The sequence below is a fragment of the Alexandromys fortis genome, unplaced genomic scaffold, assembly GCF_014885135.2.
Source record: "Alexandromys fortis isolate MF-2015 unplaced genomic scaffold, M_Fortis_MF-2015_v1.1 scaffold_24, whole genome shotgun sequence".
Classification (NCBI taxonomy): Eukaryota; Metazoa; Chordata; class Mammalia; order Rodentia; family Cricetidae; genus Alexandromys; species Alexandromys fortis.
The window spans coordinates 16,327,301-16,342,021 of NW_026067906.1; the positions used below are offsets into that span (position 1 = coordinate 16,327,301).

At 43.3% G+C, this 14,721-nt stretch overlaps 1 protein-coding gene across 1 annotated transcript in view; it reads right to left on the bottom strand.

The window, feature by feature from the left end:
• The window catches only part of Myrfl (myelin regulatory factor like), a 102,535-nt gene extending 88,136 nt beyond the window's left edge, over positions 1-14,399 (bottom strand). The window contains exon 1 of the mRNA XM_050135442.1: positions 14,101-14,399. Within this exon, the coding sequence (XP_049991399.1) occupies positions 14,101-14,146 (46 nt within the window). The 5' untranslated portion in view covers positions 14,147-14,399. The remainder of the gene's footprint in view (positions 1-14,100) is intronic.
• Between the last annotated feature and the right edge of the window lie 322 nt (positions 14,400-14,721).

The following is a 14,721-nucleotide window of genomic DNA, read 5'->3' on the forward strand; positions in this document are numbered from 1 at the left end:
TTGAAATAGTGATTAAGAGAGTCATTCTCTTTTCTGGGAGTTTGCTAATCCATTCTTCCAGCAGTTTGGGATCTTTACAGCTAGCCCTACTACATAAGAATTAAACTTTCATGCTTCATTCTTTTCTTCAGTAAACACATTACCGATAATGTGCAGTGGAGTAAATAAGGTACTTGAAAGGTTAAAACTAAACAAAACTGGCTGCGTGTTAGTCAATATAGTTTTAACTGTTGTTGATAAATTTGGGGAACACACAGTGACAAAAAATTTAAGTGGCACAGGATGACATGAAAATAATCTCATTGTTTTATAATGCAAGATTTCATATTATTATTCTCATTTGATCTCTTAGGATGTTGAATTTTGCAGACCAGCAAGATGGTTCAGTGCGAGCCTGGCAGCCTGAGCCCTATCCCCCTAGAACTCACATAAAGCTGGAAGGAGACAATGGGCTACACAAAGTTATCTCCTGACCTCCACACACACAAAGGGGCACTTGCATCCATACCCACATCATACACACACACACAGACACACACACACACACATTTAACAGGAAAAAAAGCCACATGGAAACTTAGTGCTCTATAAGCTTACTTAAAGATATATAAATAATATCTGGAGAGATAGGTTCAAGGTTAAGAGCATGGGCTGCTCTTCCAGAGGACCCAGGTTTGATTCCCAGCACTTCCACAGTGGCTCACAACCATCTGTAACTCTAGTTCTAGGGAATACTATGTTCTTTTCTGACCTCCACCAGCATTTTATGAACATGGTATGCATGTATACATGCAAGATAAACACTCATTCATTTAAAATAAAAATGAAAACAATATAGAAGATAGACAGATTAGGGAGAGAGAGGGAGAGAGAGAGAGACAGAGAGAGAGACAGAGAGAGAGAGACAGAGAGAGAGAGACAGAGACAGAGAGAGAGACAGAGAGAGAGACAGAGAGAGAGAGACAGAGACAGAGAGAGAGACAGAGAGAGAGAGAATATGGAATTACATCATGTCTCCCCAGGAGCCATAGACTAACAGAAACTCCAGTAACAGAAACCCCAGTTCCAGTCATATAAAACCTCTCTTTGAAGTCAGGAGAATCCAAGAGACTCTCAAACAACATAGGCAATTTCCACTGCCCTTGGTTGCCTCTCAGACCTTAACTGTTACTGAAGATACCACACGCCTCAGACATAGGATGTGGAGGAATTGAGCTGGGCCTGATCTGGAAGCTTCTTTCTTGAGGACTAACTCTCATAGGTGCTGTGAGGGCCTCCAGGAGAGAAAAGCAATTGATAGTCCGACCCAGCTGTAAAGCCTCCGAACTACAATCATGACCAGTCCCGTAAGGTATCCTCAATGGCGCAATAGTGGCACTCTTGTCGTGGGGATAACCAACATCTGTCTAACTAAGGTCTGCTCAACAGAGGGAATTCATTTCTCGATCTATAAACCTAGCCAGCTACCCATGGCTGGAGAGATCGCAGAACCCAGAGGAGACCCCACTACTGCCATTTTCCTAAACCAACACCATTTCTAACTGTATTCTAAATACCTGTCCTTCCACCCACAAATAAGTGTGGCTCCCATCCTCATCCAAGAAGCTTCCCTTGGCAGCAGGGGGAGACTCTGACAGATACCTACAACTGCTGAAAACGCAGGGAATAAGTGACTATGGAATGCCAAGCCCCACCCAATACATCCACAATATAATTAATACCTAGCCTCTAAGAGTCAGGGGAACTTGTGTAAGTGGAGGCAGGGAAGAGTGTTAGAGCCAGAGGACCAGGATGCCTGCTGCTAGAAGCGTCTTCTATATCTGACAGGGTCTCCTCAAGACCTATATAATGGCAGCTACCCATGCAGATGGGGGAAATTTCACACTGATCCCCTCACCAGATGAAGGGCTACAGGCAATCAGTGGTTGCAGAGAGAGGGAGAATCAGTTTTCTCCAGCAAACAAAATCCCTGATTGGTTTTCCAATCCAAAGCGGTCAGACCTAAATACATGTGCATATATATGATTGACACTAGATGGACTCAGTGTAAATATATATACACATATATGATGCATATGTGTGTGATTGTTCTATGTGTACTTTTATATGTAAATACTTATACTAACATATTTTTCATATTTTATGTAAGCTGTGGGGAGATAAGACAGCTCAGGTGTGTGCCTTCAGGCCTGATGACCTGAGTTCAGTCCCCCGGGACTCACATAGTTGTTCTCTGCATTCTCTCTGTGTCCATGGTAACTCACACACTACGCATGCAAAGGAAAATGGGACTTGTAAATCGTCTTCCTCTCAGAGGTGAGTTAGGACCAACGGGCGCATAGGGATGAAAGTCTGCAAACAAGCACGGCAGAACTGGGAAAGTGGAAAGGAAACACACAAGATAGATGGGAACAGACTGTCAGAGAAAGTAAAACGGGAGCACACAGATCTTTGCTCTTCTCCACAGAAGGCTATCAGAGACAGAGAAATCCTTGGTGCTGTTCTGTAGATCTGATCTCACCACTGTGCTCAGCTTTTCAGATCCCTGGGCAGCAGCTTTCTGCCTAGTCTTCTAGACAAGCAGACAGAGACAGTAGTTCAAACGCTGCTGAAGGCACTCTAGTTAGCACGTGTGGATAATATATGGATATGCATGTTTACATTTCTTATATGAAATATATTTCTATGTGTGTTGTATAGATAACACATATGATAATAAAATAACAGATTTCTTTTTGTCTAGATTTCTTATTTTTCCTTTTGTTGTTGTTGTTTATTTTTGAGATTTTTAAAGTCTCTCTCTTCTGGTCAGACAGGACCAACCCATTCCTAACAGACAGTGCTTCCTGCCACATTTACAGACAAACCTTTCTGAAGGCCGTTTGTTCTCAGCGACCGAGCTTTAACTAGCTCTTAGCATCAGGAATTATAGGAGCTTTAGCATCCTTTCCGTCTCTTCCTGCGTGAATGATATTCTATGGGACTTCTCGGTAGATTTGTTTCAAAGTAATAGTCCTTCTAACTCCACAAGAAAGGAAGAAGAGGACCATTGTCCCCACTCAGCACCCGTAGTACCCCTCCACTTATATAAAATGCGTACGAGACAAAGAGCAGCCAGACTACAGGAAGAACAGACTAATCTGCTTGGATACTACTTTAATATGGGTGAATAGAGAAATAACCGCGTCAACCTATTAAAATTTTGCATTTAAGGGCTCTGAAAATACATTGTCCTGAAGTTCTTTGTAAAACTTTAAATAGTGCTATACTCTTTGGCGACTTCCAAAGCCTTACCTACTGAAAAACAACAGAAATGATTAAATATTTTGATCTCATGTTAAGGACGTTGGTTACATTGATCGACTGTGACTCTTAAAAGTCGGCTCTCTCAGACCCTGTCGAGTCTGGCTGAGTGCCCTGACTGCTTTAGCTGTTGGTTACCAAGGTCCACAGGTGTGTAGCAAGGCTTTCTGTGCAGGAAACACTCCTCTATTTTCCCTCAAGACAAGTGCTGGATAAAAGCACCGGGCCTCACAGTGAGAACATCTCAGAACACGAGTAACATGCTACCTCAGCTTAAAATGAACTTGTAGCCTCTCAACTCCAGACTTCTATGTTCACACTCTGTATAAATAGCAGACAGTGCCTTAGGCTATGTAAAAACAGCAAAATAATCACACTGTACTCCTTTCTGGGCTTGAGTCTACCTCTACACAAAAATGCCAGCTAAGTCCTTTAAGAAATAGGATGTTCTGTCCTTTCTAAACTATGCTGATTTCACGGCAAATATGGAAAAGTTGAACCTTTCGTGGTAAAAGGAAATACTCAGTACTTTGTCCTTGTTGCTTAGCAATCAAGGGCTATAAATGGATTTTATGATTATAAAGGCTTGATAACTAATATGAGCGTGTAAAAGTTATAATAGCTCCCTGGAGACAGGAGTATTTCCTTGAAAAAGGAATGTATGGGTCTGTGTATAATCTTAGATTCATTCTTGTCTCAAAGTGAATAAAATAAGCACTTGAGTTTTTCACAGTTGCAGTATAATAAGGACCAATAACTACTATTGATTCCCCCGTTTCAGCATTTCATCATTTATCTTCACAACATTGTGCAGTAAGGTAGGTGCTATTATTCCCATTATGCGAATAGGAAAAAGCCCACTGGTCTAAAAGGCTAAGCCAGTAGCCAAGTTAAATAAGTCAACAACAGAGAAACAAAAGAGCGAGGGTTCAAAGCCAGGCTGGCACACTTGAAAGTAAAGGTTTCCAAGAGAATCTTAGGAGATGTATTTCTCAGCTCCCAACACTTAAAGCTTCGAGAGCCTTGGACTGCAAAGGTGACATTAACTCCAACTACAAAATATTACGAACATGTTTCTTTCCGTTGCTATACACTATATTCGTTTCTTTTATTGCTATCATCAGGGTAACAAATCCTGGAGTATCATCTTGCTGGTCTTGTCTTCAGTCTGGCTACCCTAGATACCAAGGGCAAGAGTCAGTATTTACTATTAAACTTCAGGGCAGACCCATCTGCCTAGATTCCCCTGCAGGGTGTTGGAACAAGACAAGCAACACAGTGGGTCAGTACTGATGCTCCCATGTTTGTGTTAGAGGTTGTTTGGTTCTTTCTTTGGTCCTGTAGCTACTTGCTCTGTAAGAATAGTCCATTGCCATAGTGCTGGAGCTGGGCTTCTCTCAGAGGCAGAAGAGTACCAACTACTTGCATTCCACAATAATTTTATATGCAAACTGTAAAAAAGCAGCTGGATGCTTGAGCAGGAGCCATGAGTTCTACAACCACCGCTATAAATATCCAGCCTTCAAGAGTCAGACAGACTTCTGTGCAAATCCAAGCTCTGATATCTAATAACACAGCACATAATATCCTGCATGAATCTCTTCCCTGGATTGTAAACTGGTGATAGCAATGTTACCTGTTCACTGCATTGGATACAGTAGGAATTAACACAGGGCTGGAAATATCGGTCAATGGGAGACCATTTGTCTCTCGTGTGTGAGCTCTTGGGCTTGATTCCCAGAACAGCACATTGTACCACAGAATCAAACATTCTCTAAATGACAGTGATTTTTGTGTCTGATCATAGCCTGCTCCAGTATCCAAATGTTGATATGTGATAGCCCTCAGAAGTGGGCCTTTGGGACGTGAGGAGGTCAAGAGGGCTTTATCCTTCGGGATGAGATTAAGACTCCTTTTTATTACTAGTGTATGTTTTGGCTTATTCTGGGTGTTTTGACTGCATGTCTGTCTGTGCACCACTAGCGTGCCCGGTGTCCATGGAGGGCAGAAGAAGACATTGGACTCAATGGAGCTGTAGTTACAGATGACTGTGAGCCACCGTGTGAATACTGGGAATCGAGCCCAGTCCTCTAGAAAAGCATTCAGGCTTCTTAACTGCTAAGATATTGATATCAGCCCAGGTATCATCAACACTCTTGATAGAAAGACCTCCTGCAGTATTCATCCAGCGTGCTCTCTTGCCTTTCTGCCTTCTGCCACATGAGGATGCCAGGTCATAATCTTTTAGGTTGTCAAGCCTCCAGAACTGTCATACATAAATGCACCTTTTCATAAGTTTCCCAGTCTCCAGTGCTGTGTTATCACACACACACACACACACACAGAGAGAGAGAGAGAGACAGAGACAGAGACAGAGACAGAGACAGAGACAGAGACAGAGACAGAGACAGAGAGCAGCAAAAGGTCTGAGGAAGTGAAGAGTACACAGGAGCCAGCGCAGTCTGGATGAGGAGAGGGGGGCATCCAGCTTGCATGGGAATATTCAGGAGCTGTCAGCATGGGCCTGGAGCTTATCAACAGCTCGGGCTGTGCTAAGAAGTGGGAACCCCTGGGTAAGCTTGTGACACTCACACAGTTGTGCTTCGGAAGCAGTCGTCTGGAGCAGACATGGAGGAGGCTGGGTAACTTCAAGAGAGTGAGAGGAACAAGCGGGATGAGAGCCAGAGGCAAGGATACCATGGGCGTAACTAGGAGAGTGTGCACATGGGTAAACAGAAGGTGACTGTGGGACCAGGCAACTCTCAGAGGACCCGGGCTAAAGACTTCCAATGGGCTCTAGCAATGGGAAGACATTGCAAATAAATGGGTACAGAAGCCAGATCACAGTGTGCCAAAACTGAAGAGGAGATGAAAAGAGAAGACAGCGGGTGTTTATGAGAGACTAGTGATGAAACGGGAGAGGTAGGTGGATGTTTGGAAGTAAAAACAGCATTAAAAGAAGAAATCCAGATAGCTCATCACTGCCACAAGGCCTAATGACCTGCATTCTTTTTATCCCTCTGACCCACATTGTGGGGGAGAGAATTGACCTGCAAAGTTCTCCAATCTCTTCCAGCATGCTGTGGCATGCTCCCACATATACATAAATAGATGGAAGAATGGATAGGTAGGTAGGTAGGTAGATAGATAGATAGATAGATAGATAGATAGATAGATAGATGATAGATACATAGGTATATAGACAAATAATAGATAGATAGATGATAGATAGATAGATACATAGGTATATAGACAAATGATAGATAGATAATTGATAGACAGATGATAGATAGATAGATAGATAATAGACAGATGATGATGATAGATACATAAATACTTAGATGATAGATAATAGGTAGATATATAGATAGATGATAGACAGATGATAAATAGATAGTAGATAGATAGACGATAGGTACATAGATACATAGACACATAGATGATAGGTAGGTAGGTAGGTAGGTAGATAGACAGACAGGTAGGCAGACAGAGAGAGAGAGAGAGAGAGAGAGAGAGAGAGAGAGAGAGAGAAAGAGAGAGAGAGAAAGATGATAGGTGGTACATAGATACAGATAGACACATAGATGATAGGTAGACAGACAGACAGACAGACAGACAGACAGACAGACAGATAGATAGATAGATAGATAGATAGATAGTGATAGTTTGAAAGAAAATTGCCCCCAAAGGGAGTGGCATTATTAGGAGGTGTGGCCTTGTCAGAGGAAGTATGTCACTGTAGAGGCAGGCTTTTAGGTCTCAGATATGCTCATATCATGCCTGGAAAGACAGATCATTTCCTGTTGCCTTTGGATCAAGACGTAAGGACTCTCAGCTCCAGCACCATGTCTGCATGCATGCTGTCTTGCTTCCCACCATAACAAAAATGGACTAAACCTCTGAACTATAATCATGGACAGTCTCAGTGGCACCTTATCCCTTCCACATCTGGGCTCTTGAGCCGGGAGCTTTCTTGTAAATATGACCATTCACAAATACACATTTCCACCCCACCCCCCATGGAATTATATCCCAGGCTTCTAGACTTGGAGTAACCTTTTCTAGATCGAAGAAATGCAACTCAACATGGGGCAACTGGAAGGATGCAGATGAGCAGATGGGTTTAGAGCAGTGAGTCTCACCCTTCCTAACGTTGCAACCTTTTAATTCGGTTCCTCATGTTGTGGGGACCCCAGCTATAGAAATATTTTCATTGTTACTTCATAACTGTTATCTTGCTACTGTTATGAACTGTAATGTAAATATTTTTTGGAGATAAAGTTTGATGAAGGGGTTGCTACCCCCTTTGAGAACCACTGATTAAGAGTAAAACAATCCTCCCCAACACCCAAACTTTATAGCAGGTAACCTAACAATATCGATGTGCCAACAATTCTGCTTTATGGAGAAGCATCCAAGGTAAATAACTGGGGAGTTGGGAGTATTTTTCAACACATTTTATGAAGGTTAGGACCTAGAACAAGCCTCCATGCATAGTAAGAGACATTAGAATTAGGGGTCCTCTCAAACAAAGGTGGTTTTCTCAGGCACGTGTGCCTCAGGCCTGCAAGTGAGAGAAGCCCTTTTCTTGTTTTTCATTTCTGCTTCCAGAATTTTCCACTATGCCTGGCTGCAGGTCATATGTCACATGGCAAATGACTAGCCTACCTCCTGTTAGCGGCATCACCAAATTCTGGCTCGTTTTTCTTTTTCTTTGGAGAGTCTCCCTTTTCTCTCTTCCTCTCTCCAGTGCCATAGTTGCTGATGGCTTCAATATCACACTTGGAGCCTAAAGCAACTCATCCCTAGTTGTTCTCACCTCCAAATATTCCCTCCTCCAGCTATTCTCACCTTCAGCTGTTATCACCCCTAGCTGTCCTCACCCTTAGCTGTTCTCACCTCCATCTGTTCTCACCTCCAGCTGTTCTCACCTCCAGCTGTTCTCACCTCCAGCTGTTCTCAACTCCATCTGTTCTCACCTCCATCTGTTCTCACCTCCATCTGTTCTCACCTCCAGCTGTTCTCACCTCCAGCTGTTCTCACCTCCAGCTGTCCTCTCCCCTAGCTGTCCTCACCCTTAGCTGTTCTCACCTCCAGCTGTTCTCACCTCCATCTGTTCTCACCTCCATCTGTTCTCACCTCCAGCTGTTCTCAACTCCAGCTGTTCTCGCCTCCAGCTGTTCTCACCCCTAGCTGTTCTCACCTCCAGCTGTTCTCACCCCTAGCTGTTTCACCTCTAGCTGTCCTCACCTCCAGCTGTCCTCACCTCCAGCTGTCCTCACCTCCAGCTGTTCTCACCTCTAGCTATTCTTTCCTCTACCTGTTCTCATCTCAATGGAGCTACATTTTCTCATGATCCTGTCAAGGTATTAGTCTAGTCCATAGCCAAAGCCTCAGCAGTGACCTTGCAGCCACTTGCTGCCTGGATGAACATAAACAAGATTTAACCTAACTATTTAACTTCAGTCTTAAGTTTCACAAGGGAAAAGAAAACATGGTCTGGAACCTCTGTAACTTAAAAAAAAAAAAAAAAGATAACCCTAAAAATAAGCATAGCAAAAACTACTGACTTCTCTGCACCGGCATAGTGCCACAAACCACAAATGGAGATGATACGATTACTTCTATTTTACACATTGGGAAACATAAGGACTGACAGGTTTACTCATCCTAGAAACAGCACATTGCAAAACCACACTCCACAACCAGGTTGACTGACTCAAAGTCCATGGTCTTAATTATTATCCCATACTCAGAACATAAATGCTCAATCAATAACAACTATTATTGATCATTAGGATGCAGACTAGGGGCTGTCAAACATGTTCTGTACAGGACCAGATGGCAAATACTTTAGGTTTTACAGCCCACATGGTCTCTGTTGAAAGCACCCAGTTCTGCCATCAGAGCACGAAAGTGGCTATAGGCAACACGGGTGTGATTAGGTGTGTTCTGCTAGACTTTATTGGCCTTCACGAGCTTCCAGTCAGATGTGGACTCTAGGTCACAGCTTGCAGACCTCTGCTGCAGATCAGCAAGAACAACCGATGATAAGCATAGTGCACTCTGTGTTTCATGAGAAGGTCAAACACTAAAGAGTAAAGTCATATAACGCTCTGTACTTTGTTTAAAACATATAAAAAGCTGGAGGTGGTGAAGCATACCTGAAATCCCACCACTTAGAGAGCTGGAGGCAGGAAGATTTTTCGTTTGATGCCAGCCTGGGCTACATAACAAGCCATCATTTCACAAAACCAAAAACTCAAGCCCAAACAAAAACACACAGCAGCAATGGCAAACTGGACAGGTGTAAGCCCTGAAGGGCGCGGTGGTGGAGACGACCGCCTCCCTTTTTAGGTTATCTCTACGTCAGCGCCTGTGTGTTGAACAACCCAAGCCACAGCCAAGTCTGCCAGATACCCAGGCTTAACTCAAAGCCAGAAAGATTACACCACTAACACCGAGGCAGGCGATGAAATCCTTCTCTTGGAGGATTTATCCGAGGGAAGATGCTGACAAGCCCAATAGGTTTCAAATGCGATGGGTGTGCAGGTGGTCGAAGTCAGCGCTGATCCCTTGTGCTACATTTTAAACTTGAAATTGCCCATCACTAGTCTGTCCTGCATGGCTCACGCCATTTACATGGTTTCTAACCAACCACCCACATCAAATAGAAGCTTGCATTTAAGATCAAAGTTAAATATCTTCCTTAAGGATCTTCAATCACTCGCGTGATCTGGCTGGTTCTTTCTGTCCTTGACTTAATCTCGCTCCGTCTCCTGGAAGGTCCAGGCTGTCTCCACACCGAAGTAAAAGCTATGTTGCAGATAAACAAGTTCAGTCTCTTCAGAGGAACTTCAGACCAGAGGCAACACCGTGTCTAGAATTCTAGCTTCAGAGCTTTACCGAGTCTCCCATCAATGAAGAGTAACCTTTCTGACCCTCTGGGTCAAAACAGCATCAGTGTTCCGTGAAAGCACTTGGAACTCATGACCTTACAGAGGAGGGAGATGGTCTTAGGCCATTTGCCATTTGCTTTTCCTGTGAGAGCCTGAGATTCTGTCGGGGGCAGAAGGAAGCAAGCAGAAGGGCACTGATTGCTTGAGACAGGGACAAAGCGGGGATCTCAGTGTGAGAGAAAGACAATCAAGAGGCTAGCAGCTGATTGTGGATGGTATTCTTGGCCCACAGGAAAGCCTTGCCCAGGACCAGCTCCAGCAGTGAGTCATGTCTGCCCTGTACATTGCACTCAGCTGTTCGGGCTTCTGACCCTTCTCTTGGGAAGCCAGAAACATCAGCCGATGGAGAAATAATACACAAGAAGCTCTCAAGACAATTATCATTGTATCTCTGAAAATAAGGGCATCTAAGTCTGTCCACCAAATAGCAATTCCCTGTGTCTACTTCCTCTACTCCAGTCACTAGACCATTCTGCCGCTGGGCGATTTTTCCTTCTTCCCCTGCATTTGAACTTGCTGATCGCCTTAAATGGAGTTGGAATTCAACAGCTGTTGGTTGAAAGGAATGGGGTTCACACTGTTCTTTCACTCATTCTTTGCATGTATTACGGGGTGACTGCCATATGCTGTATAGGGCAAGCATGTTTCAGGGTTTTTTTCTCTCCTCTACTCAACAGATCTAGCTTGCCTCCCTTGAAGCCTTTCAAGATTAATCTAGGTAAAAAATGAGTCATTGTTTTTCTGCTCCATAACGTTCTGCATTCTCCTGAACCTTGCATTGCCGTGGTATTCTCAAAGAGTTTGTGTACAGCACAGTGGTTCTTAAGCTTCCTAATGTTGTGACCCTTTACTTTAATTCAGCCCCTCATGTTATGGAGACCGTAAAATTATTTTCATTGCTACTTCATAACTGCAATTTTGCTACTGTTGTGAATTGCAGTGTAAATATGTAACTGTTTTCCAATGGTCCTAGACAGGGGTCATGACCCACAGGTTGAGAACCAGTGGTATAGCAGCTTTTTCTGTCTTTCCTGTGTCTTCACTGCCCTCTTGTGATAATGGCTGCCTGGAAATGTTCAAAGCTACGTTGATTACAGCTTTGCAGACAAGCTGTTTCTGATAGTCTCTGCCCTTGCACAGCCTGGAGTTCTAGAAGTCTCTCCCACTGATGTCTACAGGGGAGCTGGATTTCAGTAAGCCACTTTAACACAAATACCAACAGCAGCATGAACTCAAGATTATATTGTCAACCTAAATTCTTTAATACCAAAATCCTTAGAAGGAAAATTGTCTTATTTGGAATAAAAACTCCAAGGTAAAGAGAAAGTTTGCTTTCAGATGTGTTACAATTTGTCAAAAGCTTTGTTTTTTTTCAGATCTTGAGTAAATAAAAAAGCAAAACACACACCTGAGTAAATAAAAAAATACACATACATACACACAATGGTTAAGGGCACTTGCTGCTCTTGCAGAGGATGTGGGTTCAGTTCTGTGCACCCACATTGAGTGGGTCACAACCACCTGTAACTCTGGTTCTAGAAAATTCAGCATTCTCTTCTGACTTCTACAAGCACCAGGCTCAGATGCTGTGCAAGCAAGCACTCACGCATACACATAAACTAAAATATGTCTTTATATTACAATTTACACATTAAATAGTACTACAACAGAATGGTTTTTGATAGTGTTTTAAACAGAAAAGGGTCTTTTTTTTTCAGGTTAAAAATCCCTCTCCCCAAAAGATTTGAATCACTCTTTAAAAGTGGGTATGCCAAATGTGAGTAATTGTGTCTAAGTCCTGTGTCACTAATAACCAATGAAATTAAATGCAAGATTGCATTTGTTTTGAAACGAGCGATCAACAGGAATATGGCTGCACGCAGCCCTCCTGACGACGGCTCCCTATCCAGTCTTGCTCTCCTTGTTCTAAAGGTTTTCATTCTTTAAGCTCCAGGGGAAAAAGTCAGGAAAACCTAAGGGGAAAGTTTCCCCACCCCGCTAGCCTCCACCTAAAAGAGGTGGGGTAGGCGTGGCATAAGGACATACTTGATGTTTGCTAAACCGTGGAAGGAATTTTAAAAATTGGCAGCTAACTGTGATTTTGGGGGGCTTGTGCCTCTGTATTTCCCCCAAGTTTGCCTGCTCTCCTGTTCTGCGCTCAAAGGAGGGGAACGCTGGCGATCTTTCTATACATGGAGAATGGATGCTTTCCCCATCGGAGAGGCTGCATCGTTTAGTTTGAGGCTAAAAAAGAAACTGTAATAATAATAGTGATGATGATGACGATGATGATGATGACGATGATGATGATGATGATGACGATGATGATGATGATGATGATATAGTATGGCGACTAAGTATTCCTATAACTACAGAAGAGATTTATGGAAACAGCATCATAGAGATCTCTATGACAAACAGGAACCGCAGGCAGATCATGTGAAAGCTCTTCCAGGAAAAGCAGAGACCAGAGACCTGGTTCCCTCAGTCTTCGGAGGCAAAGTCTACCTCTCTTGCTTGTACAAAGAATCAGTGGTTTCTCTTTTAAAAGAAAAGTACGGCGGCAGCTGTTGCCTACCGCTCAAACGACAGTTCCACAGGGTATAACCGCAGAAAACAACAGCGAAATGGCATCGGTGAATCGAGCACATGCCAAGCGCAGCCCAGATGCACGATGTCGAGCCTGGCCACCGCTGCAGGCAGGACTCCAGGGGACCGGATGCAGGACCAAAGGAGCTCAGCGAATCTCAGAGCTTAACTTGACTTTCTTGCCATTTCCGGCAAAACCCAAACCATGGCAATTCCCTCATGGTGTCAGTTCCTCTTGGCTGTGACCTAGAGTCTTCCTTCTGTGGCTGCCACTCATTAGCGTTCAGCCTTTTTTCGGGTTTTAATGCTTTCCAAACTCTAAATATCTCTTTTTGTCGCACCCTTCACTAAACTAATAATTAATAATAATAATAATAATAATAATAATAATAATAATAATAATATCGTTTCTTTGAGTGTGCTGCTTCCTGCTCTTGAGTGAGTGCACCCTAGACCCCCTCACTGCACCTCCGTGAAACACCCTGGACCGTGTCAAAACTCGACCACATTTCCCTTCCAGAGGAAGCCTGAGCCGGGTTAATGTTGACTCTGCCAACCATGCATCATAAAGGGGCAGCGGAGGGCAAGATCTTTTCTTCAAACGACCCACTATTATAAGGCTATCCTCCAGATGAAATAGGAGCAATTGCACCGCCATCTTGGGTTTTGGGCAGGGTGAAAGCCTGTGTAACAATGCTGGTATTGGTCAAACTCCACCAGGGAGAAGAGAAACTCAACTGCAAAAGCAAATGATCTTCCAGCTACATGTTTTTCAAGTGTTAAGAATAAGCAGAAAGATGGGAGCAGCAATTGGGTTCCTTTGCTGTTTTAGGCTGATTTGAAATTAATTATTCAAAATTATATATCTTAATTAAGATCTTATTATTTTTTTGTTGTTGTTACACGATGAAGTCACTTTAAAAAGAGGACAGACCTGGCGTTTTTAAAACATAAAGGATTGGAAATAATGAGCCCTAACAAGACACAGGCGGGTGATAATGCAAGCGCTCCCTTGACTCATTTACCAATCAAGCTAAGGAAGATGGAATCCTATGTTTAAAAAACCATTACCCATATCACTGACTTTTGCTATCAATGGTGCAAATAAAACCCGTCGTTCCACTCGGGAGTTATCTGATAGCGCCCTTCCAACGGCAGAGCGGGCAGAGAGAGTGGGAGCGGGCAGAGAGCGTGGGAGTGGGCAGAGACGTAGCTCAGAAGCAGAAACCGCGGCGGCCTGGGCTCTTACCTTCAAAGAACTGCCGCAAGACCTCGTTCTCATCTAGCACGTCCATGCTGCTCTTTTCTCTCCAAGCGAAAGCAGCCAGACCTCAGGAAATAGGTGTTGTCCTCGGGGCTTCTCAGAGCCCATGAACACTCCGGGAAATCTCCATATTCTTTTTAGGGACGTGAAGCATCTCTTCAGCCATCAAACTAGAGCCTGTAAAGACGGCTAAGTTCTCAAGCGTGATTATAAGATGAAAGGGCTTGCGACCACATAGGGAAAAAAAAAAATCACCAAGAGGGAAGTAGTGACCAATCCATCTCTCTTAGTTCAGGAACTGTTTCTGTTTTGCCTCTGGTCTTTGTTTTAAGGACCTTTGTCCTTAGTGACACATGTAATTATATAAATGGGCAATAAATGCCCAGCCTTATCTCTTCTGTGTCCTGTACAGCCTCTATCTTCACCTTCACCGAGTAAATCCATTTAGCCACCAAAAAGATAGAGTTATTATTGTCTTTAACCTCAGAAAGGGCGCACAACAATACAATTGTTTCTATGGGTGACCAAAAAGACTGGGTTATTTCAAAAGCTTTGTGAGAATAAAAGAAATTTGTCCGATATTTTCAAATGTACGGTGGAGAATTA